Here is a 26,076-nt window from a genome sequence, read left to right on the forward strand (position 1 = left end):
CTCTGCTTCAGGGTGCATTGCAACACACAATGCAACAAAGACCTTTGGTTAGGTTCTTAAAAGATCTGGGGCACAAGCCCATAAGCAAAAATTGGCAGACGCTAATTTATATGTGTGGGTGCAGTTTCAGAATTTAAATGCAACAGAATGCAAGCCAACTAATTTCCCAACCAAATCCTCCCCCTCCCCGAAAAAAAGACTCAGTTAATTTGTACCACCATCCCAGATCACCCCAAACTTCTTTCGCTCAGTTATCCCCCATGAGTCTCCTGTTCCAACCCAATTCATTTTCCCTTCCGTTACCCAATTCACTACCCCCAAATAGACTCTTTAGAAAGTAATTTCAAGTTATTCTCTCAAATTAATATCCCAGTAACATGGAGAACACAGAGAAGCACAAACACTAGGGGCGCTTAGAAATTTTTTTGTGGGGGAGGCCACAGTAGCGGAGCTGGGCAGCAGGGGGGCGCACTGGGCGCCACTCACCCAGGGGGTGGCACTTACCACAGAGCCTGCAATGTGCCCAAGCCATGCATCTCTCCTTTTCGGGTGACGTGGGGATCGCATCTGCCAGGCGCCTCCCCCTCAGCCGCCCTGCAGCTGAGGGGGAGGGTGGATTCCATGCAGGCTCTGCCCAGAGCGACCTGCCCAGCTTGACCCGCCCCCATGGATGGCTCGGCCCAGGCGCCCAAGCAGCCAGCTACGCCGCTGGGAGGCCATGCCCCCTAGCCCCATCCCTAGTAGTGCCTCAGTATGGCTCCAGGATAGGGGGCACTAACCTGGCAGCTAGGAAGAGGACGCAGCTGACAGCAAGATAAGCCAGGAGCATGAAAAGCCAAACAGCCGGGGAGAAAGGATCCAGGAAGGAGAAATACCCTGGTTTGCGTCCCTGCAGAAAAAAAGAAAAAAGCACCAGAGTAGCAGGACCACTGAATCAACATCAATATTAATATTAATAATTTATTTTATTTGTACTCCGCCCATCTGACTGGATTGCCCTAGCCCATGGGTAGGCAAACTAAGGCCTGGGGGCTGGATCCAGCCCAATCGCCTTCTAAATTTGGCCCGCGGACGGTCCGGGAATCGGTGTGTTTTCACATGAGTAGAATGTGTCCTTTTATTTAAAATGCATCTCTGGGTTATTTGTGGGGCCTGCCAGGTGTTTTTACATGAGTAGAATATATGCTTTTATTTAAAATGCATCTCTGGGTTATTTGTGGGGCATAGGAATTCATTCCTTTTTTCCCCTTCAAAATATAGTGCGCCCCCCCCCCCACAAGGGCTGAGGGACAGTGGACCGGCACCCTGCTGAAAAAGTTTGCTGACCCCTTGCCCTAGCCGCTCTGGGTGGCTTCCAACAAATATTCCTCTCAGGGGATTGTTGCGGCTACTCTTGAGTAAGGACACTCCAGTCTGCTCTGTCTTTAAGAGCTTTATTGTGCATATTATTTACAGTGCAGAGACATCAGAAAACATGACTGCCTAGTCTGATTCAGAACCCGGCAATGGCGCTTGTCTGCTCTTGCACCAGCATAATAGTCTGTTGTTGTTGTTTAGCCGTTTAGTCGTGTCCGACTCTTCGTGGCCCCATGGACCATAGCACGCCATATTAGTTTGGGAACCCCAAAACACCGCCCCCTTGCCCTACGTCTGGGTGCATGACCCAACGTGGGCGCTGGAAGGGGCTGCGTTCCTTCTCCCGTCCTTTGGCTGGAGCTTTGCAGAGGCTCCGACACCTCGCTGCGCTGTCCTTCCTCCTCTGGCCAGCTGGGTTGGTGCCGAGGCTCTGACACGTCTTGGTGCCCCCTCTCCACTCCACTCCATTCCTCATTCCCTCCTCCTGACCCGCTGCTAACGCTGTCGCTGGGCGAAGTGCTGGTCAGGATGACTGGGGGAGGGTCCCTGTAGGGAGTTCCCCCTACAATTCCCTATATCACTCTTCAGCCCAGCCTAAACCTTGCCTATCCCCAGTGGTGGCTGGTGTGCTTTGCGATTGGTAGGGCGGAACACAGGGAGACCAACAGCAGGTGGCGCCAGAGCCAATGACAGAGCTATTTCTAGTTTCGTCCCCATCTTCCTCCCTGCTGCTGCATTCTACAGGGGCAATGCTGAGACTAAGGGGAAGGAAGCCGACAACTAGCGCCATCTCTGACTAGTTGCAAGAAAGGAGGCAGGCAGGTCAGGGCTGGCTGGAGGCAGACGTGCCCCAATGGACCAGCCTGAACACTGCCTATCCCTAAGGTAGGAAGACTGGGCTGTTTCATGTTGACCAGCAAACTGCCGTGGTGCATTCCAATTAAAATCTGCCTCCACGGAAGCAGAGCCAGCATTGCTTGCAGTGCTCCTGAAAGCAGACTTAACGGGTCAACTCTGCTAACTGCAGAGATAATAGAGCTACACAATTAGCTTTAATGCCGTTCTCTTCGCTCTAATGCGCCTTGAAGGAAAACGGCTTCTTGTTGTCATTATATTGGGGATTCTGGAGGCTGTTTCGGAGGTTGTTGACTCAGGGTTGATACCTTGGTTTCTGCTGATACATGAGAAGCCCGGGGCATTGCAGCTACGCTCCCATGCTCCGTTTAAAGGTCTTTTGCAAATAACAGGGTATTTGTTAGGATAATGTTCCTCCAATGAGCTCAAGGCAGAGGATGTGGCTCCATTCCTCACTCCCCATTTTATTCTGACTACGGCCTCGTGAGGCCGAGAGATACTGACCAGCCTGAAGTCACTCAATGAATTTAGAGGCTAAAACGGGGGATTGGAGCAAGGGTATTTTTGGTGCAATTCCAGCACTGTTGCTTATATTAGCCCAGCCGCACACTTTGCGATCCATCACGCAGCCAAGGAGACCTTGTTTTGACAACCTTGCAATGTGATAAAAGTTGTCGTTTTTGCTGCCTTCCCAAACTGAAGACAGGAGAGAAGAGGCGTGGGGTGGTGTGAAACCACAGCACAACATTTCACCGTTATCAGAATGGAGGGGAGGATGAAGGAGCGTTCCTTTAACCAGAGCATCCATTGATAAAGAACTGCTTTAAGAAGGTTGCAGCACATCACCCACAGGGGTCAAAACTCCCACCTATAATTGTGAGGCTGTCTAAAGTCTCAGAAGAGGTACCGTGGTACCTTGGTTCTCAAACTTAATCCGTTCCGGAAGTCCGTTCCAAAACCAAAGCGTTCCAAAACCAAGGCGCTCTTTCCCACAGAAAGTAATGCAAAACATATTAATCCGTTCCAGACTTTTAAACACAACCCCTAAAACAGCAATTTAACATGAATTTTACTATCTAACGAGACCACTGATCCATAAAATGAAAGCAATAAACAATGGACTGCAGTCACACAATCAATCAGTAGCTGAACTGGGTTCCACAAAGTCACAAAAACAAGCAAAAATGAGCTGCAAAGACAAAAACACAAAATAAATAGCAAAAACAGACAGACCTCAGCATAACACTCTAAATGGAAGTGTGGCACTCAAACAAAACAGAAGCGTAACACTCAAAACGGAGCACCTTTGGCTTCCGAAAAAAGTTCGTAAACCAAAACGCTTACTTCTGGGTTTGCAGTGTTTGGGTTCCAAGTTGTTTGAGTACCATGGTGTTTGAGAACCAAGGTACCATTGTACTGGGTTGTGTGTGAAATGAGACTCAATAGCCACACTGTTCTGCCCTTAGGTTCACCAGCCCATTTGCTCAACCTCTCAGCCGTGCCCCACCCCACCCCCCAGTCCCACAAGACAAAAGCGCACATACCATGTGAACCCGGTACAAGATGCTGATCCCCAGGGTCATAAAAGGCTTGGAGAAGTCGATGACCTTCTCCCGCTCAGCCGTGATGGTGAACGCAGCCACGGCCAGGTCAGCTTTCTGCGGAGCAAAGCACAGTGACCCCTGCCTGTCACTCGGAGAATCGCAAAGCCCAACCCACTGCTATGCGCCCTCTTCTGGGTGGGAGCAGGAGCAAAGGAGCGGTGCCTTCCTCTTCCTCTTCCCCCTCCACCCGCCAGCAATTCTAACTGATCAGAGTGGGGGAAAGATCACTTTGGCAACGACACCTTGCAAGCAGGAAAGGAGGTGGCAGGGAACAGTGGTCAGGGAGGGTGGGCAGAGAGAGGCACTGAATTTCACAGACTGATTTGTGGCAGCAAGCTTCTGGCAACTTTATAGAGTTGCTTGCTCATGCAGCGAAAAATCAGGGTGATTTTGCACATTTATTTCATACCGAGGTTTCCAAGCACGTGGTTAGAAAAATATTCCCACGCTGAATGCATATCTATATCTATATATGTAAACTGAGTATGTTCCTTCGTCTCCAATGTTCAACAAAACCGCTTGACCGATTGAGGTGAATTTTTGACACAACATCACATGCGAATGTCCGAAGGATATAGGAAAGTTTGCTAAGACAGATGTCACACCTCCACCAGGTAAAACGCCTGTTCCACAATGCACCACTCAGCCAAAAGTGCATGCTGGGAAAAGAACCAGGTTACAAACCAGCGCCCTCTAGCAGCGGCTACACTGGTACTACACCTATAAAACCTTCCCTCACAACAGCACCTTGGCTCCTGTTTACATGATAGGCCAAAACCTTTACAGGCTAGGCCGAATGGAGGTACTCACTCGCCTGGGTGGGGGGGAGGGGAGGGAATAGGTCAGGACATGGTGGGACCAGTCACAGGGATGAGCCGGGGGCGGGGGGAGAAAGGGGCATGATACGTCATGGGTCGGGACAGAGAGGGGGGTATCACAGGGATAAGCCGGGGGTGGGGGAGAAGGGGGGATCACAGGGATAAGCCGGGGGTGGGGGGAGGAGGAGGGGGAATCACAGGGATAAGCCGGGGTGGGGGGATATGTCATGGATTGGCACAGGGTGGGGGAAATCACAGGGATGACCCACAGCAACACGTGGCAGGGCCAGCTAGTTTAATGTATAAATATGTCCCCCAGTACGGGGTTTCTCTAACTTGGGTCTCTAGCTGTTTTTGGACTAAAGTTCCTATCATCCCTGACCACTGGTCCTGCTAGCTAGGGATGATGGGAGTCGTGGTCCAAAAACTGCTACAGACCCAAGTTTGGAGAAACCCTGCCCGTGTATATGGGTGGCCAATGTGATGATCTCTAAATGTTGCCAGCTTACAACTCCCATCAGGCCTGACCTTCGACCATGCTGGCTGAAACGGATGGGCCCTGGAGTCTAACAACATCTGGGAGGCACCACATTAGCTATCCCTGCCCTTGTGGGCTGGAGGCAGCAAACACTCAACTGGCAGCCAGAGGTCTCAGTATCGCCCTCTGGTTGGAGACTCCAGAACCACAACTGATCAGTTCTTTCCATAGTGCATTATTGTCCATTTTAATTGCACTATCTATCCTTTGTGGCCCTTCTCCTGGAAAAAGAATGAAGTACCCACTGCCCATTCATTATCTCCACAAATAAGACCGGGCATGTGCCTTGGGGCTTGTCCATACTTTTGCTTTCCCTGTGCCCTGAAAACACTGAGTGGTTTCCCCCCTGCCTCACTTCTTTCCCAGGGAAAACCCGCTCTTTAGCTCTAAATCGGAACAAATAGCAATCCCTAGAAAACCCAATTGCAGTTTGTTCCAACTGAGTGCTAAAGAGCAGTTTTCCCTGGGAGAAAGCTGTGGGAAAGCCCTCAGTCAACCCATGCAGCAAAGTGAGGTGACAGAGTGGTTTTACAACTTCAGACTTCAGTTCCGGGGATGTCATTCCTGAGCACTCTTTCATGCGAACAAACAGAACAAAGCCCTCCCTGCAAGAAAAAAGCTAGGGAAATATTTTAGTCGAGCCCAGTTCCTGTGATGCTAGCTTTCTACTTGCAGGGAGCAAGTGTAGGAATGCAGGCGCATTAAAAAATCTGATCCCCTGCCACCTATCACATTTTGCTCTGTGTCTAGACAGGCCCTTCATCTGAGGGCAAAGAACCAAAGAAGCAGCGCTAGGGACTGAGCTTTTGGAGGAACCGAAAAGACAGTGAGCACATAGGGCAGTCGTGGTATCTTGCAAAAGAAGGGCATGCTGCACATGCTCACGTGCACTTGTCCTCTTTCACCAGGCCACACTTTTGTGATTTTGGTTCTGACAGAAGATTCCATGTCAGATTACATACTACCGAAAGATAAGGGGGTTGTGGGTCTTTAGGAAAAGGTCTGGGAGACGGAAACCCCATTGGGTTCAACCCCAAGGAGCCATACCCTATTAATGAGCTCTCCCACCATGCCAGTCCAAGATCCATTTGGCTCGGGAGCCCCATAGAGCCCATCTTCCACCAGCTTAATCTGGAAGCGAAATTTAAGGATGTCGGCGAGTTCATGGAGCATGTCTACGCAGAAGCCCTCGTACTGCTCTGTGCCGGACAGCTCCTGGAAGTTTGCACGACGCATCACATACGGGTTCTCCTGTAAGCGGGGACAGGGAGACAGTGAGTAAGAGCACCTTGTGTGAGGGGATAAGTTCTAGCAGAAAGTTTGCAAGGAAGTTTCACCAAGGCCTTGCTCTGTTTCATACCCTCCAACATTCCTCAGATGAAAATAAGGGCATTTCTCACTCCTTGCAACTGACTCAACCGATGGCAGGCTGTGTCACCCATCGGACAGGTTGTAAAAACACAGGGAGGTGGGGGGGCTGGCTGAGGGCAGACCAAGGTTGCTGGGGCAATGCCCCTTTTCACCCTCCACTGCGGGCCACCAGCACACCTTGTGGCAGTGGATTCCTCAGGTTAATCATGTGCAGAAGCACTTTTGTCATTCCGCATCTACAGCCAAGTCAGAACAGCCCTCTGCAGGGGAGAGAAATGTTGGCTTATTTCTTTTCAGGAGGAGGAGAGGGGAAACTACCCTGTTTGGTGCAGCCATCGCCTTTTCCTGCCTTCTTCAGCCGAAACAAAACAAAGCCCCGGTCTCACACTCTCCACAAAGCACTTTATTCTCCTCCCAAAAGGCACTCTGGGACTGCGCTACATGTTGATCGCAGCCCTAGCTCTGTCTCAGCGCCTTCTGTGAGAAGGAGAATGGCAGCCGGACACCCTGAGGAGCTCTACACAGCAAGGAAGCGCTCGTTAAAAAACGAAAAGAAAGACAGAAGATAATAAAAGGAAGGCATTCACCACCACCCCACAAAAAACCCTCTACTCAGCACCAAACTGCACTAGTTCAGATCACACCTATCCTGAACCAATCGGCTTACACTGAATTATTATGAGTTCCAGTGTAATGATGTTTTGATCATGTCTTCTCCTTAGACCAAGGCCAGCCAATGCTGTGGGCTCCATCAGCCCTGAACACAGGCCATGCTGGCTGGGGCTGATGGGAGTTGGAGTCCAATGGCATCTGGAAGGCGCCCCAGGGGCTCCTCTTGCCGCAGACCAGGTGTACAGCAGAACAGGTCCCTTTGACCTTTAATCCCAGCCCTGCAAGAATTGGGATCAATCAAGCCAAAAGGGTGCTCACCAGAGCTGGCCAATGCACAGTGCCTTCCAGGTCTTGTTGGACTACAACTCCCATCAGTTCCTGCTAGCATGCGGAATAGCCGTGGATGATGGGAGATGGAGTCCAGCAGAGGACCACACTGGCCATGCACCATGAGCCATATACGGCAGCCCAAAAGGGACTCCATACTCCTCCTGTTTTGCTTCCGGCTTGAGGGTGTGTTATGTGTGCGACTACAATATATGGCAGTCAGGATTGCTGGGATCAAAGCTGCAGCAGACCGGCAGATCATTAGGCTCCCTGACATCGGGCTGCCCTATGCCTCCCTGACATCGGGCTGCCCTATGCCTTCTGATCAGTGAGCTGTGCCAGGGCAGCTTGGCTAGCCGTGCCAAAGTGGAGGAATCTCGGCAGGGGTTGCGCTCCTCCCTCTTGCGTGACAAACTGAGTTTGCAAAAATTCACTCCCCTACCCAAGTTGAGGAGCTCAGCGCTTTGTATCTGGTTGCCTGCGGCCCACGTGCAAACTCACCGTCTGTCTGTCAAGCCCAGAAAACTCTCAACCTAAATTTGATATTAAAGGCCAAGGGACCATCCCCTGGACCCACACTCCCCTCCCTTAACAAAGCCTGGCAAAGGCAGGCAGCCAGCTTACTAAGATAGTGGTGACTGTCAGATTCTTGTTGGCAAGGCTCTCTGAGATGTTGATGTCCAGCGTTGTGGCGTTCATGGCAAGAGTCCGGTTGGAGTACCACACCCCGATCTGCAAATAAGGGAAAGCGTGTTAGAGGGTCTCACTAGCAGAGGGACGGGGAACCTTTTCCAGCTCAAGGCTGTATTCCCTTCTGGGAAACTTCCCAAAGATGCCAGGGTGGGCGGGGCTAGAAGGACAGGTGGGCGGGGCAATGAGTGCTCAGCCATACTTCCCTTGTCCTCAGTTCAGGTGCGTAAGAAGCATTATCGGAGTTCAAGCACACATTCCAGCCAGGCAAAAAGCAACCAAGGAGGGTGTGGTCTGGTGAAAGGGGGTGTGGCCTGAGGAGAATACAAAGGGTCAGACCGAGTGACCTGGAAGGCTGCATTCGGCCCTCGGGCCCTCGGCTCCCCACCCCTGAGTTGGACTGTTTTATCAGCAGCGTTTGAAATTAGCTAGGTGCCAGGCGCGTTTTGTGACTGGCACAAGTTTGATCGCAACCACGTGGAGATCTCTGGGTGCCAGGCTGGCGACTGGGAAAAGCAAAATGTCACTTAGAGAAGGATCTGAAATATCTCCCTTGAAGCCTGAATTAGTTTTATTCCAGATTGTTCTATTGGATGTTTTAATGTGTTGTGAACCGCTTTGAGATTTGTTCTTTAAAGTATAGAGCAGTATAGAAACAGTGTCAGGGACTGGCTGGACACTGAGGAGTGGAAATTGAGGAGTTGTCAGCGGGAGAAGCAGGGTTGGAGACAGACTTGGTAGAAGGGAAACAGTGATCTGGAGGAGTCTGTGACAGCCAGGAGACAAGAGACAGAGGCCCGAGAAGCTGCAGGACTGGAGAGTGAAGAACAGTTGCCGGAGGAGGAAGAGAAGAGGCCTTAGAATTCTGCACGTAGAAACATCAGACTTTGGAAAAAAAAACTGGGCTCATATCTGGAAACCTGGCCTGATTTGTTTCACCTTCTTGCAAAATAAGTACACAGCAGACTTCAACCTGCAGCCCCTCAAGGCTACAGGAAATGACCCAACAGGAGCGGACGGTTTGTAGTTAAGGGGCTATAAATGCATGTTCTGATCTGTGTGATTTGGGTTGCCTTAGCTCAGGACCTAGAGGGACCCAGGTGGCGCTGTGGTTAAACCACTGAGCCTAGGGCTTGCTGATCAGAAGGTCGGCAGTTCGAATCCCTGTGACGGGGTGAGCTCCCGTTGCTTGGTCCCAGCTCCTGCCAACCTAGCAGTTCGAAAGCACGTCAAAATGCAAGTAGATAAATAGGAACCGCTACAGCGGGAAGGTAAACGGCGTTTCCATGTGCTGCTCTGGTTCGCCAGAAGTGGCTTTGTCATGCTGGCCACATGACTTGGAAGCTATACGCCGGCTCCCTCGGCCAATAATGCGAGATGAGCGCGCAACCCCAGAGTCGGTCACGACTGGACCTAATGGTCAGGGGTCCCTTTACCTTTAGCTCAGGACCTGGACTCGGAAGGGAAGGCCAGGTTAAGGATAACTCCCCACTTACCTCCCGGTGCCCATGGCGGGCTTTTTCCAGGATGCGCAAGGTATAATTGGTTCTCTGGCCCTTGCTGTTGAACTCTACGCGCCCTGTCAGCCCGTCATACTCTACCTGGCCAGGGATGGAGAGACAGAAATGGGGGTTGGGAGGGAGAAAAGACAGAGAGGGAAAGAGGAAAAGAAGGGAAGACAGTGAGATATGACCAGCCTGCGGTGAAGGTCACGACCAGCTTGAGGTAGCCAGCACTGGATTTTTACATCCCCCTGGCCTAGATTCATCAATATATGTGAACTATGGGTTCCTCTCTGCGCATCGTTTTAAGACAGTGTGTGCACATACGAAGGTTATCAAAGATGCAATGTGCAGATTTACTTTTTAAAATTAAATTACTTCCCCCCACCCCCTAGTTTAACTGAGCCTGCTCCAGATTGGCTGAGCAGGTGTGATGTGGGGAAACCTGGAGAATGAAGTTGGCAGACCTCTGGCTTTCAATCGACTGAAATGTGCCCTTCCTCCCCATCCATTGGCCAGGGCTGCAGTGACATCATGGAATGTTCGTGAACATTCCGAATTGCTCAGTAGGGGCGGGGGGGGCGGGGATTTTGCAAAACAAAGGGCCTACTTACAGAAGGAGTGGTTTAATGTTAGCAGGAATAGTTACAGGGAGGCAAGGCCTCAGAGACCTGACTGCTACACACAGGCAGCAGAAAAGGAAGGAGGGCAGAGAGTGATGGGAAGAGGAGATAAAAGCATTTGGTAGGCCACTTTGAGAGACCAGGCTATTAAATGTCAGCTACCCGCCGAGGAGCTGTTTGGGAAGTTGAGCAGTATGCATCATTATCTCTGCAGCAGCATTATAATACCCAAGCATGCTCATCCAAGAATATTTATAAAAGGATGAATCCGCCCCGCCCCACTAAAGGGCCAGAAAACTCACTACCCTCCCAATTAACCATCCAACACCTGGGGAAATAGAAATGTTTTACCCAGGCAATTAGAAGTAAACCATGTCGGCACCAGGCGTACTTCCCTGGGGAGAACATTTCACAAACAAGGAGCCACCACCAAGAAGGCCCACTCTCGCACTGCCCTCTTTTGCATCCCCTCAGAGGAAGGAGACAGTGAAGCATCTCCGACGGCAAGCGCAGAGTCAAAAGAATAAAGAATAAAGACAAGAAAAGAGGAGAAATCCACCACAGGGTCACAATTTCTGTCGTAAAACTTGGATCCCATTCTTATTTTTGGCTCAAACCTAGGCAAACATTTGTGCGATGTGTCTGGGGCAAATATAATCTGCACAAGGCCTTAATCACAGTGAAGACCCTCTTCATACTGTGTACGTGCCTCGATATTATAGGAAACACAGCCTGCCCACTATGAGCACAGCCACACCTCACCATGCGCAGGTAGTTCATGAGGCTGGTCCCATGCTGCCAGATGTTAGACGAGGTGCAGGCCAGGGGTTTGACCCCGATTTCCTGGCTGCGGTTCAGCTCTCGCACAGCACTCACCACCACATGTACCGCATCGAACATCAGTGCCGCTGACAGCTGAAGGGGAGCAAACGGTTCAGCCAGTGTTTAATTATCAAGCAGCTCGGAGGGTGAGGGCACCTGTGATTATTATTAGTTTATTATTTAAAGCATCCCTCCCCCTCTTCAGGCGAAAAAACTTAAGTAAGATCATCCCCACCCTCTAAAAGACGTGGCACAAAAGGAAAAGGGGCTGATGTGGAGGAGGAGGGGGGAAAGCAAACCTAGGCGCCGGTTCTCAGTTATGAGGTTCTTATATGTGTTCTTCCAAGCATGCCAAGGCAATGAAATCTCCTGCAATTGTTTCTTCCCTGGCTGACAGATGGAGCCAGGTTGTGCTTCCAGCTGTCAAAACGTTCTTTCTGGGCCTCTAGCCTATCATCTCCGTTATACTCTTACTCCTGCAACTAGGCTTAAACATCTCTGCCTCTGCAAAGCTGGAGGTGGATGTCGAATGAGTCATAGTTACTGAGCAAGGCTGAAATTAATGTGTTTCTCAAACGGACAGCCACGTATCTTAACATAAGAATTTAACATTCTGCATTAGGGACGGGAAAACCCCCCACCGAGAAACATAATTAACCTTAATTGAAATTATTTTCACTTTCCTAGAAATCACTCAGAAGTTTCGTCAGAGGAGGCATACCCAATCTCTTCTCAGAGTTCACCTTAGGGGGAAAGCCTATGAAAATGAAGACTAAATCTTTAAATGCAAACTAAATCTAATTTCATGGGGGAGAAATTCGATTCAGTCCACATTAAAAAATCTATCAAATCTGGGGGGGGGGGGGACAGGAGAACCGAAACACAGCCATCCTTTGAAATTAGCATGAAATTTGAATTTTGTGATAGAGTCCTCCAACAAACGGACACTTGTAAAAAAATGCATAGGTTAGGTAAAAGTGAGCATTAAAATTTTTAAAACATATCCATGAAAATAACACAGAGAAATGCATTATATCAGGAGAAATTGCTTGCAAAAAATGTGTACATGAGTCAAAACCACATACACAAATGTGTTTACTAGGAGAAATTTGCACCAACGTTCTGAAGAATTTTTGTGATGATTTATATAAACAAATGCGTCACAAATTAGCTACAGAAACATGGAGAACCCAATTTGAGATTGGGAAAACGAGAAACCAGAAGAAATGAAACTGACATGTTGTTCCATCCCTAGTGGCTGGTCATTCTAGTAGAGTCACTTCACAGAATTCAGAAGAAGAAGAAGAAGAAGTGTTTGGATTTGATATCCCACTTTATCACTACCCGAAGGAGTCTCAAAGCAGCTAACATTCTCCTTTCCCTTCCCCCCCCATAACAGACACCCTGTGAGGTGAGTGGGGCTGAGAGACTTCAAAGAAGTGTGACTAGCCCAAGGTCACCCAGCAGCTGCATGTGGAGGAGCGGAGACACGAACCCGGTTCGCCAGATTACGAGTCTACCGCTCTTAACCACTACACCACACTGGCTCTCTCCTATGGATTTCTCCTATGCATAACATTACCCTTGTACTCTGAGTTACCACACTTACCGCAGGCCCCGGGTAAGGGCTGAGCTCACAGTTCTCCCGCCACGACATGTTGAGGCTGCGGACAAACTCCATGTAGAAAGGATGGCTGGTGTTAAACATGGAAAAGCCCAGGACGTTGGAGTGCTCATCCACAATCTCATCCAGGTGCAAGATTGGGAAATCCTGTAAGGAACAAGTCAGGAGGCGAAGAGAAGCAGAAGGGGGGGAGATGGTGAGCAGCAGAGTTTCACAAATTAACGTATTTTTCCGTGTGTAAAACGGAAAAATACGGTCAGTTGTGAAACTCTCCAATTTGTCCAGCTCTCACTTTCCAGTAGTGATGTATGGAAGTGAGAGCTGGACCATAAAGAAGGCTCTTGAATTATGGTGCTGGAGGAGACTCTTGAGAGTCCCATGGACTGAAAGAAGATCAAACCTATCCATTCTGAAGGAAATCAGCCCTGAGTGCTCACTGGAAGGACAGATCCTGAAGCTGAGGCTCCAATACTTTGGCCACCTCATGAGAAGACTCACTGGAAAAGACCCTGATGCTGGGAAAGATTGAGGGCACAAGGAGAAGGGGATGACAGAAGACGAGATGGTTGGACAGTGTTCTCGAAGCTACCAACATGAGTTTGACCAAACTGCGGGAGGCAGTGGAAGACAGGAGTGCCTAGCGTGCTCTGGTCCATGAGGTCACGAAGAGTCGGACACGACTAAATGACTAAACAACAACAAGACACCCCCCTATTTTGGGGGACCCAAATTAGGAAAATGGGGGGATTGCCCAGAGTTGTTGAGCTTTTTTGGGGGGAAGGGTGGCCCGCACTTGTTCAGCATTTTTTAGGGGGGATTGCCAGAAATCGCTCACCCGCCTGACCTACGCTGCCACTCGCATGCATCCCAAAAGAAGAAGAGTTTGGATTTTATATCCCGCTTTATCACTACCCTAAGTCTCAAAGCTGCTAACATTCTCCTTTCCCTTCCTCCCCCACAACAAACACTCTGTGGGGTGAGTGGGGCTGAGAGACTTCAAAGAACTGTGACTAGCCCAAGGTCACCCAGCAGCTGCATGTGGAGGAGCGGGGAAGCGAACCTGGTTCACCAGATTACGAGTCCACTGCTCTTAACCACTACACCACACTGGCTCTCTCTTGTCTGTCCCCTTGCCGGCAGAAGCCACCAATCGCCCACCCAATGGCCACAGTGAAAGAAATCAACACCAGCCATTGCCGCAGCCATCAATAACATGCCAAATAGCCTCTGACAATCTCCAGGTCATGGCAGCAACCAATCCCACATCCCCCCTATGCACTATTCGTGTGTAAGATGACCCCCAATTTCTAACACATTCTTTTAATTAAAAAACCCCTCATATTATGCACAGAAAAGTACGACATGCAGTCAAGTGTCCTGTGTTTCGGGTAATGGTTGGTTCAGCACATCTGGAGTGCAATGGACTAGTCTTACCTTGGAGAAACCTCCTTCCTGATCAAGAGACAGGGAAAGCAACAATGGTCTTCCTCATGCCATTTTTATTGGGTTTTTAAATTATTTTAATCAGGTTACAATATTTTGAATTACTATATTTGCAGACAATGCTCTTTTGTGATTTGCTCATCTAATCTCTTGTTTATAATCTACTGAGTTAAAATTATTACTATTATTATTACTATTACTATTATTACTATTGCTGCCAAGTAGCTTTCACGAGACCACCGAGGGAAATCAAGAGCCAAAACGCATTTGGGTTTGGTTGCAGCTTATTATTTTAACGGCTCGGTTTTACTGACATTTTTTGTGTGCTCTGTGATACTTTATGAGCCATGTGCATTCGGTTTTTAAACATCAGGTTTATTTATACTATTCCTGTTTGGAAATTATTATTATTATTAATATCATTTTGCTCTGGATACAAAGAGAAATTCATATTGTTCATTTTAATTGGTGCTATATTTCATGAGAACATTGCTTTGCAGTTTATGCATTACATTAGCTTGTGTGTGTGTGTGTGTCTCCCAATTTTTCCCATTTCTCCCTCATGCCAGTTCAGCTACGGTAGGTCTAATTCTTCAACCTGAGAGTTTACAGTCATACCTTGGTTTAAGTATGCCTCGGTTTGAGTATTTTCAGTTTAAGTACTCCGCGGACCTGTCTGGAACGGATTAATCCACTTTCCATTACTTTCAATGGGAAAGGTCGCTTCAGGTTAAGTACGTTTCAGGTTAAGTACAGACTTCCGGAACCAATTGTGTTTGTAAACCGAGGTACCACTGTATTTCTGTATATCAGCATCATACTTCTTCATATTCCCAACCCATTCAATATCCCATCCTTAAAGAAGCTCACATCAGTACAGGGCTGGCCTTACGGCCAGGCTGGGTGGCGCAGGGCGCCAGGGCGACCGCCTGCCCGCCACGGAGCTGCGCCCCCAGTCCGGCCACACAGCTCCGCCCACCCGCCGTGCTGGGAAACAGGGCGGGGTGGGGGCGCCGGAGGGATCCGTCGCACCATGGTGCCAGGGTGCCAAATATACTTAAGACGGCCCTGCATCAGTATAAATGGGTTTCTGTCATTTTAGCTTCACAACAACCCTGTGAGGTAGGATAAGCTGAGAGAGAGTAGGTTAGCCAAGGCTAATACCCAGTGAGTCCCATGGCAGAGCAGGGACTGAACCAAGGTCTTATGGGTTCAAATGCAACACACTATCCATTAAGTTCCCTAGATACTCAAGATCTTATGCATACTAAGTGGACAGTCTCTTACAGCCTCTGACTCCTGAGCCTTGGAGTTAAGACAATGGCAAAAAGAAAACATGCACCTGACCTGAGCAGATCTGGCAATGGAAAGGGGAACCAGAGTATTTGCCCGATACCAAGTCACACTACTGGGTTCAGCTAGCTCAGGGGTGGCCAACTCCCAAGAGACTGCAATCTACTCACAGAGTTAAAAAAACTGGCAGTGATCTACCCCATTTTTGAGGATTCAGGTCAAAGTTGTTGAGATTTTTTTAGGGAGGAGGAAAGCCCCCTTTTTTTAGGGAAGCCAAAGTTGTTGAGCTTCTTTGGGGGGAACCGGTCATCTACCAGTGATCTACCACAGACACCCGGTGATCTATCAGTAGATCATGATCTACCTGTTGGACATGCCTGATCTATCTCAAAACTGCCTGCACCAGTCTCCCCCAACCTGGCATCCTTGCATGTCTGTTTGTTTGTTTGGTCATTTCATTTCATTGCCCACTTGACTGTAAAAAAGCAAAACCCTCAAAGCGGTTTACAAAAGAATAAAACAATTTAATTATCAATTAAGAAAAAAAGCCATTTAAAAATAATTAAAAACCTTTAATATAAAATAATTCATAGCCTTATAGAATTGTAGAGTTGAAAGGGACCCCGGGGGTAATCTAGTCCAACCCCCTGCAACACAGGAATCTTTTTGCTCAAGGTGGAGCTCGAACCCACAACCCTGAGATCAGGAGTCTCATGCTCTAGCGACGGAGCTACCCCGTTGATTAAAATCAACAATAAATCCAGAACCAGATTAAAACATGTTTTTAGTAGGTGTTGGAAGGAGTACAATGAAGGCAGTTGCCTGAAGCCATGTGGCAAGGAGTTCCACAGTGGTATACTAAAACACTGATTTCTTAGAATGCAAAATGAATACTATGTGGTCCTTGCAATGGTGCAAGTTCCACAGATGGAAGCAGTCAAGTGGGTATATTTGGGGGTGTTAAGCGATGTCTCATGCAAACTGGTCTTGAGCTGTTCAGGGTTTTATATATGAATAGTAACGCCCTGAAGTCATGCTGACAGCAAACTGACTAATAATAATAATAACAATAATAATAATAATAAATTTTTATGTATACCCCGCCCTTCCCGGTTTAAAAACCGGGCTCAGGGCAGCTAACAGCAAATATAAAACATTGATTAAAATGTGACTTAAAAACAGCATAAAACAGCATAAAATACAACATAAAATGCAGCAGCATCAATATCAATAAAATTCAAAAATTCAGGGGTCATTTTTTTTGGGGGGGGACCCAGTCAGTAGACATCAAATGATCACCAGGGCTAACTGGCCAAGTTGGTCCTAATAGGGCCAGCAAGGAGACCAGGGAAGAATTTAAATGTGGGGTCCCAGAAGGGGTTTCTTCATAGAAAAGGAAAGGGAATAGGGGATCAGGCTAATTCAAATTGAAGGCCAGGTGAAATAGCTCTGTCTTACAGGCCCTGCGGGAGGAGATCAAGTCCTGCAGGTCTTGACTGCTTGCAGGACTAGCCATGCAGATCTCTGAGCAGAGGTGCTAAATGCTTGGACTATGTTTTGGACTCCAGTTTCCTTCCTCTCTGAGCACTGGTGACCCTGGCTTGCGGCTGATGGATGGACATGAAGAGTGCCAATTGGGGAAAGGTGGGCTACAGTCACTGGCAGTGACTCTTGCATTGCAGGTGGGGACCTCTCCTACCCTCACCCAGTGACAAAAGGATTTAACCTGGGACCTTCTGCATGAGAAGCACGTGCTCAGAGCCACCATCCTTCATCAAGAGTGCTCAGGGGTGTGCAGAGGCAGAGTTAGCTGTTCTGACACCTGGAGTGGCGCATATGCTGTGCATCAGGGGCGGGGCTAGCCACCCGTGGGCGCGAGACAAGCGTCCCAGGTGGGCGCCACACACAGCAAGTGGCGCACGTCCCAGGGGGGTGTGCCGCCCACGGCAAGCATCGGGGGGGGGGCGCTGCTCATGGCGATGTCAACCCCCCCGGATGATACCTGGGGTGGGCCACACCCACCACACACCCCTTCCTCCATCAGTGGGGTGTGTGTGGAACATGGTTGAAATAAAAATATGATCTAGTTGAGATTCTTGCAATAAAGGGGGGGTTGGACTAGATGACTCTTGGGGGTCCCTTCAAACTCTATGGTCCTATGACTCAATAAAACACTTTCAAACAAACAAAAACACACCCATGTTACTTCACGCACACACCCAATAAAATTCAATTGGTTTACAGTCGATCGCTAATCAATGTTACCAATGCAGGCAAAACGGCATGGTGCCTATTTGCATATGTTCTGGAAATGTGTGAGAAAATTAAAATCTATTGATGCGCTCTGTGTTATTGTAGTTTGAACAAGCCACGGGGTATGAATTCACAGATGGCGCTTTGAGGATTCCGTTAAAGGATTCGAAATGATCTTGATGTGCAGATAATGAGGTAGAAATGGTCATTAATCTGCTTACAGCTGCTAAAATACATTTATAGGGTGGGGAGAGACTCTCTCTCTCTCCTTCTCTGGTTTTATTTATTTATTTACTTTTCAAATCTGGGATGCAGCCACAGCAGTGAAACGTGCTTATCACATAGATGCCGCAGAAAATGAAATGTATAATGGTAACAACTTTGTAAAGACAATGGATGGTATTCATAATGTTCTGGAACGCTACGCTTCCTGATTTTGTGCAACCACGTTTGTTGTTTGCTTTGCTCGAAAGATTAATTTGTATGGAGGCATTTTCTCTCTCTCCTTTTTTTCCTTTGGAATGCTGCTGTTCATTCAAATAACACTAACTTGATCTTCAACTGCAATCCTATAGCCACTCTGCTGGGAGGAAGCCCCACATAATTCGATGGGGCTTAGAACTTCTGAGTTATGCTGCTATATGGTAAAATAATTCTGATGTTCTTTTTCTTTTGTCACTGTTCTTGTGTTTGTGAGCTGTCGGCGGGCTTGTTAACCGCTAGTGTGTGTCTATGACTATGGATAAATACGCCTGGGATATTTTAATGTTCTGATATAAATATTACGAATGCTACGGATGTTTTTTAATGAATCAGTTTAATGACTATTAGAGGGAAAGAGATTGATAGTTATCCCAGGAGTGTCTGCTCAGCTTAACACATCATTGCACTTAGTTTAAAATTAACTTTGCAAATTCTTGCTGCCCAGTAATGCTGGACAATGTTGCCTCTGACCTTACAGAAATATTGAAAAAAATAATGAAACATGACGTGTTCACTCTCCTGTTTAGCTGGATATAGCTAACCTCTCAGCTTGCCCTTTTCACCCTGTACTCTTCACCTAACTGTTTCCTCTTAGCTCTGTGTTTTCTAACCAGTTTTTGCCAACAAGATTGGATATTTCATCTGCTTTGGTCCTATTTCCAGAAGTGCAAAGAAAGACTTTTAATATGGTCATAAGTATGCACTGCTAATATTTCTTGCTAGTGTGACAAGACGAACACAGAATGAAAATAGCTTTGGAACTTCAGCGGTTAAGGTCATCAGCATGACCTAAAACCATGTTTTGTTGTGAACCTTAATAGAAATTCATTTTTAAAGAAATTCTGGGATCAGTAGGTGAAATATCTATGTGTATATTTCTCCCGTGCCCTGTACTGTTTGCAAATGTGATAATAAGCCTGCAAAAAAGGTACAGTGGAGTTTTGGGGAGAGTACATGTCATGTTCCTTTTACACAAACCCACCCCCAAAAATTCACAGCCGAATATTCAGCGCAGAAAAAGGAAAAGTGTATGGAGTGCCTCTACTGCTTACAATTTCCCCCTTCCCTTCGAGAGAAACTGGAATACACCTTTTGGGGGGGGGAATGGTGGAGTTACTGTGCGGGGAGAGAGGGATCTGACTTTGGGGCCATTAATGCATTATGCCTGGCTTGGGCAGAACTGCTCTTTTCCTAAAATCTGCTAGCAGATTGCTGTCGATTCAGGGCAAGGGGAGCTGGTGAAGGTCCATCGCTCTGGATTCTCAGCAAACATTCCAGCGATGCTCCTTCAGCAGAGCTCATCACAGCCAAGATCCGTAATGGCAGCGCTGTCTGCAGGAGAGCAGCAGACTCAGCCAGTTGCTCACACCGAGCACGGCTGAGTTACGTTGGGAACATCTGGCGAGCCGTATGCCTCCGGCTGGGATCCCGTCAAGTCTGATACAGCAAAAGCAGGGTCAGGCCTGGTCAGGCCCGGAATGGGTGAACAAGTTAATCAGCATTCTTCCCGGCAGGGGCTCTGAGCCACCACTAGGTGGGGCAATTCCAGCTAAACCATCATCACAAACACCACCACAACAGCTGGCAAAAGGATAGCTGTCCGTCAAACTACGGGAGGGAAGCAGAAGTTGACACAGCCTTAAATGAGCTAGGTTCAGTTCCCCATAAGTTAGGAGTCAGTCCTGAGAAAGCAATACGAAGAACAGTACAGTATTGCATTTCTATGGTTTGCCCTCAAAGCAGGAGAACTTCCCAGCTCTTAACTTGCAATTCCATGCATTCCTGCTCTGCAAAGATAGGTGGTTTATCCAATCCATAGGAGGGGTAAATTACTGTTCCATATTCCTGATCAGGTCTATGAGTTGGCCCTACACAAGGGAATTTGTTTTATTAAGCTTTTATTTATTTCATAAAATGTAGCCAAGGTTGCATATAGCCCAAGCCCTTCCAGGTTCAGGATCAGATTTGTGTGCCCTGAGTATGGTAGCTCCAGGGGCAGAGCTTCATGCTCCGCCACTGGGGGCGGAGAGCAGGTGCACTGCCCCCAGGGCCGTGGCACGCATTCTGGGGACAGGGGAGGGACGCACGGTTTGGGGGTGGGGTGTGCTGCATGTTTTGGGGGCGTGCCACACGGTTTGGGGGGTGGGGCGCGCCACACGCAGGGGCGGGATGCGCGTTTTAGGGGCAGGGCGGGCACCCGCGATGGCACACCTGGGATCGCGCTGCCCGGGGTGCCCCGCCACCACCGTCCCTACGCCCCTGAGTAGCTCAGCTTTCATTTTCTGTTTGTTTGTTTGTTTTTTAAAAAGCAGGTTTCTAGTCCTCACTGCTGTAAAGATAGGTTTGAAAGAATGAGGGCGATCACTACTAAAATCTCAGGAGCTGAGAAGAGAGCCACTGGGCAAGGATTTTAAGTAGTCATGGAGTGAGGGGCTCAGTGCTCTACACACCTGTTTGCATCTCCCCTTGAAGAGCAGAATGATACCATCTAAGCAAAGAGGTGCACTTATGCAGAAGTTGTACATTTTGCAAAATTCAAGTGGGCTAGGCAGATAATTGGCATTACCTCGGTGAAAAATCTTGACCTTCCCCTCCTCTTTCTTCTTGTAGTATAAGTAACCCAAAGCACATCTGTGCCCCCATCTTTGAAGGCCTCACCCACCTCTCAGAAATGCAGGGGTGATGCCTACTTTCGAACATGCCACGTGGTTTTGTTTTCCTGAGACTTTTCCAAGAGATAGCAGGAATGATCGTCTTTTTTTTTTTTTTTTACCGCTCCTGGCCATAGCTGTTTATTTTCTGTTGTTTTCAGGTTAAATGGCACTTTATGTTTCATGCTGATTCTTATTGTCATAATGCATTTAACGCAGCAGTGTGGCTGCATCTCTACAAAGCACGAAGGGGTAGGTCCCTGCCCCGATAAGCTTGCAGCCTACATTCCAACACAAGAGGGGCAACAGAGCTGGACTCGATGAGAGTGCAGGACTCCCCGCAAAGAATCTTGGGAACTGCAGTTCCTTCCCCACAGAGCTACCACCTCCAGCACCCTTAATAAACGGCATTTCCCAAGATTCTTTCGGAGGTGAAGTCATGTGGTTTACATGTGTGATGCGTACCCAGCCCCAGATTTACATTTGGCAAAGGGCTTGACAGAAACTGGCTTGCAAAATGATTCTGTCTGGATCGGGCTGCTGGTTGTACTGCCCTAAATCTCCAGTGTTTTCACCTTCCAACGAAACGGGGACAAAAACCCAAAAAACTGAGGCTGAGCACTGAGCATCCCTTCACTGTGAGAAGCAGCATATTTTTTTTTAAAAAAAACACCAACATACCCTCCAGCTGAATTTCTATGGCAGGGTCACCCTTCATCACTGCTAAAACAATTGCTGAACCAGATCCAATGTTTCGCTACAGCAGGGGACAAGGACTCCCTTTTCTGAAGCAGGGGTCAGTTGAGGGAGGAATGAGATGCAAGCTGCAGCCCCAACACAGGTTTGCAGCTGGAAAAAAGCTGCCCTCAGATCCAATTACCCCCCTTCTCTTCCCCAACCCCCACAAAAAATGTTCAATTTTCAATGTTCAATTTCTGAAATGAAAATGTTCAATTTCTGAAATGAAGAAAGGAAACTGGGCACAGGAGGATGTACACACTCTAGGTGGGAGATAGAGGTAACTTGATAGATCTTTTTTTCTGTTTCTTACAGGAGGGTTAATTGGTGCATTCATAATGCGTAGATAGTGTGATTTATAGGTACATTGTAATTTCGCTTTGATTGATTCATTGCACTGTGATTGTATATTTACTTTGCATTTTATTTTATAGTTGCTGCATGGGGAGACTTTGAGCCAAAAAACGATAATTAAAATAAACCACGACATAACGTTTTTGGCAGCATCACATCTAGTTCTCTCCTGTATTTTATTTTATATCAGACAGGTCTGGGTTTTATGGGGAGGGGAGAGCGGCTCTCTGCACGTACTGACTGGACAAGAGGGTGCCTGAAGGCCTCTTCTGAAACAGGAAAGGTGGCTGAGAGGGTTGGGGGCACGACGATCGCAAGCACTCTTGGATGAAACAAATGATCTTAACCCATTTCTATCTGGGTTTAGACCTGTTTATAGGAATGAACCAGCTTTGGTCTCCCTGATGGATGACGACTTTTATTGGGAGAAGGACACAGGAAATGTGAACCAGTGGAGAGACTGCTTTTTTGGCGCCACTGTGTGCCTGCCCTCAGGATCTTCCTCCTGAGGTTTTGGGGGGTTCGTGACGCCCGCGCAATACCCCCCCCCTTTTCTCCCACGGAGCTGGATTCTCCCCAGAGGGCTGAATCCCGCTTGCTCTCAGCATAGCAATCAACCGGAAGTGTTTTCTTTGATCTCTCAATGAGTTTTGATCCCATTGGCCAGTTTCCTTCTGGAAAGCTTGGGTCTGAGCGGTTTGCAGTTTGCCCCAGAAAACCTGCTCTTTAGCACTGAACGCGAGCGAATGTCTATCTGCACAAAACCTGATTCACAGTTGCTCCGATTCAGTGGAAAAAAATGGGGGGGGCGTTGGGCGGGGGGAGAGAACAGGCAGGACAAGCAGAAGTCTGAATGAGCTATATGTGGAATGGGTATTGGAAGCACAGTTCTACCGCATTCCTTGGACTGATTATATTGACCATTTCCACCCCATTATCCTTTTCAGCAGAACTCTCCGACATCCCTACAAACCACCCGGGCTGAACATATAGAATCGTAGAATTCTAGTGTTGGAAGGGACCCCCAAGGTTCATCTAGCCCAACCCCACGCAATGCAGGATTCTCAGCTGATGTGACACTGGTTTATGCTATCGTTCCACTGTCCTGTCCAGCTCTGTGTTTTCTAAACTAGCAGGAAGGAGCTCTTCCAGGGTGAGAGATCTGCGTCACAACACATGTTTAACTGCTGTCGAGCTACGGCTCCTCTCCAGTGCACAAACCAGGGTGGGATTTGAACATGTGCAAACACACAGAGGCACACAAGAGCAGGCATCCTCAAACTTCGGCCCTCCAGATGTTTTGGACTACAATTCCCATCTTCCCTGACCACTGGTCCTGTTAGCCAGGGATCATGGGAGTTGTAGGCTAAAACATCTGGAGGTCCGCAGTTTGGGGGTGCCTGCACAAGAGGCTCCTTTGCCTGCATAGCATGGTCTCAGTACTAACCATAGTGGTCAGGATGTACTTGTAGAACGCAGTTGTCATCCCCAGCTCTGAAGCCTGGAAAAGGAGAAGAAGAAGAAGAATCAGTTTCTAGGAAGGACTCTCAGGTCTGTGAGCAAACCCCACCAATAGCAAACCCTCAATATTCACCATCATGGCTAGTAACTACTCAGAGCCTTATCTCCCATGAATTTTTCTAAAAAACACACACCCCTTTTTAAATGTAATTATTAGAGAATGTGAACTGGTTTACACAAACCATAAAATAGACACTGAGATTTTTCAATAGGAGTCAAAAACAAGTTGCCTAAAAAAATCCAAAAAACTCAAGTATACATAAAATCAGTTCAAAATATACATTAGTTTTTAAAAGGAAAATGTCCTCTTAAAATGCATGTGCATCATATTTTTAAAAATCTGTTGTTGTTTTTTAATTTGTATACAGTACTGCTTCTTTTTTTGGTCAAAACCTCTAAGCAGTTCTTATGGGTCCTAATAAAATCACAAACATTTGTCATGCTATGTAGTGAAATCTTGTTTCGTCATGCTATATAGCGGAATCTTGTTTTGTAGCAAAATCTCGTTTATAGCAAAATCTCACTTCGACCCCCTTTTCATAGAATCATAGAATCATAGAGTTGGAAGAGACCACAAGGGCCATCCAGTCCAACCCCCTGCCAAGCAGGAAACACCATCAAAGCATTCCTGACAGATGGCTGTCAAGCCTCTGCTTAAAGACCTCCAAAGAAGGAGACTCCACCACACTCCTTGGCAGCAAATTCCACTTAAAGACACCCAGGTGGGCGGACAGGCCTGACTCCTCTGGGAGAACATTCTGTAGTTTAACTATGCTCTGATAGAACAAGCGCTTCCTTTTATCAATCCTGAATCTTCCAACTAAAAGAACTACTCCCTTTCTCCAATGCTGAACTACAACTCCCATCAACCCCAGCAAGCATGGCTGGTGGCCAGGGATGGTGGGAGTTGTAGTCCAGCAACCTCTGAAGAGCCAAACATTCCCTGCGCTTGCCGTGCTGCACCTTTTCCCTACAAGAAATGGGCTCTGTTGTGTTTAAACCTTCCTGACGTTAAACACTATACTCCCTGTCAATGTAACTGGAGTTTATATGATCCCAGCAGTAGTTGTGTTTTCACTTCTGCCGTTTTAATTTGGCTGTGGCTGCCTTGCATTCTTATTTCAAAACCTGGAGTTGCTTAAATCCTAACTAAGATGGCTGAACATCCCACCGGCCCATCCCCCGGTTCACCTCACAAACCACAGGCCTCTATTTTATTTTTTGCAAGCGTTTTCACAAACCCTCACGGGCTTTTGCAAACCGCTTTAAAAGAATTTTTTAAAAAACTTGATCGTTTCCACCGCCACCGTCCACACGTTGAGGCAAAAAGCCATCCTGCTGCAGGGCCTTCGTCTTACCTCAAGGGGCTCCCGTATGCGGCAGGCTTTTGCCCACAGCAACCGTTTTCCCACGAGCAGCTCTTCAAAGCGGGGTGGGGAAAAGGGGAGCGCTGATCGGGACAGGGGCGTTTCGAGGATTCTTTTCAAGTATCTGCAAAAGCCCTTGAGCTACTCGGAGGCAACGCTCGCAAAAACGCAACAGAAGCCAAGGCGATCCGTGGGATGCTGAGTGGAGATCTGCCGCTGCCTTCCGGTTTCGTGGCAGCTGCCCGAATCAGAGAGCCCACACCGCTAACTGCAATCAGTGTGGCGCTTTCTTCCCCAGGACAGAATCAAGTTTCTAGGCCTGGCAGCACAAGGACCAAAAGCCCCCACCCCAGCCCCCATGGCAGAATAAGGGTTGTCATATTTCAAATAGTAAAAACCAGGGCACCCCAAAAGTTTTCTTAGGAAGACCCCAAAGTTGCTGAGCTTCTTTATTTTATTTTACAAAAACGCCAAAACAACACAATTTTCCGATTGACTTCTCTAAGATCCAGGACAAAGCGCCGCCCTTCAGAAATTCCCCCCAGGCGTCAATTCCACCTTTGAAATTCCAAGGAAATGGCAGTCGTAGGAAGAATGGCCAGACACAGTTAAAGGTCTCTCTATGTCAGGGGACCAAGGCTCTTTGGGCCCCCTCTATCGTATTTTTAAGGTGGGCAGCCCCCCCCCCCCATTTGTGAGGTTGAACAGGGGCCAGCCATGGAATAGTGCCAGGCCCCCTCAATGCTTTTTGGAACATGGCGCCTCTGCTCTGCACATCATGACCAAGTTAAGACTGAAAATGGCACAAGCTTCCCCACAGTCGCTGGAGGCAGGGGCCCTGCCCCATGGACCTCAGCCAGCCCCCCCCACCTGCTTGCCTTCTTGCCAAGGGGTGACACTGGCTGCCATATCCATCCTCCTTCATCTTGGTTTTGCCTCTTGTAGAACTCAACAGGGAGGAGGAGGAGGAGGAGGAGAAGAAACAGAAAAAACTACTGTCCTTGGCTCCGCCTTCCCTTGGCCCCCCTGCTTTCCACCTTGCCAGTCCTAGGGGGCATCATCCACCTCTGCCCACAGCAGAGCCCCACCCGTTCCCAAAGGGCGGATTTAGGGCTCTGCAAGCAGGGCACACATGTGCTGAGCAGAGGGAGCGCCAACTCAAAGCCCTGTAAACAAGGCTCTGGGCTTTGGGAAGGAGGTGTGAGGCTCCAGTAGGGTCCTAGAGTCCCCC

At 48.2% G+C, this 26,076-nt stretch overlaps 1 protein-coding gene across 1 annotated transcript in view; it reads right to left on the reverse strand.

Moving 5' to 3' along the window:
* The window catches only part of GRIK5 (glutamate ionotropic receptor kainate type subunit 5), an 84,575-nt gene that overhangs the window by 14,525 nt on the left and 43,974 nt on the right, over positions 1 to 26,076 (reverse strand). Inside the window, exons 7-14 of the mRNA XM_035117543.2 lie at positions 23,405 to 23,458; positions 12,728 to 12,889; positions 11,059 to 11,211; positions 9,668 to 9,772; positions 8,106 to 8,213; positions 6,219 to 6,422; positions 3,756 to 3,869; positions 780 to 889 (exon numbers count right to left, since the gene is read on the reverse strand). Of these exons, the coding sequence (XP_034973434.1) occupies positions 780 to 889; positions 3,756 to 3,869; positions 6,219 to 6,422; positions 8,106 to 8,213; positions 9,668 to 9,772; positions 11,059 to 11,211; positions 12,728 to 12,889; positions 23,405 to 23,458 (1,010 nt within the window). The remainder of the gene's footprint in view (positions 1 to 779; positions 890 to 3,755; positions 3,870 to 6,218; positions 6,423 to 8,105; positions 8,214 to 9,667; positions 9,773 to 11,058; positions 11,212 to 12,727; positions 12,890 to 23,404; positions 23,459 to 26,076) is intronic.

Source organism: Zootoca vivipara, chromosome 6, assembly GCF_963506605.1.
Source record: "Zootoca vivipara chromosome 6, rZooViv1.1, whole genome shotgun sequence".
Classification (NCBI taxonomy): domain Eukaryota; kingdom Metazoa; phylum Chordata; class Lepidosauria; order Squamata; family Lacertidae; genus Zootoca; species Zootoca vivipara.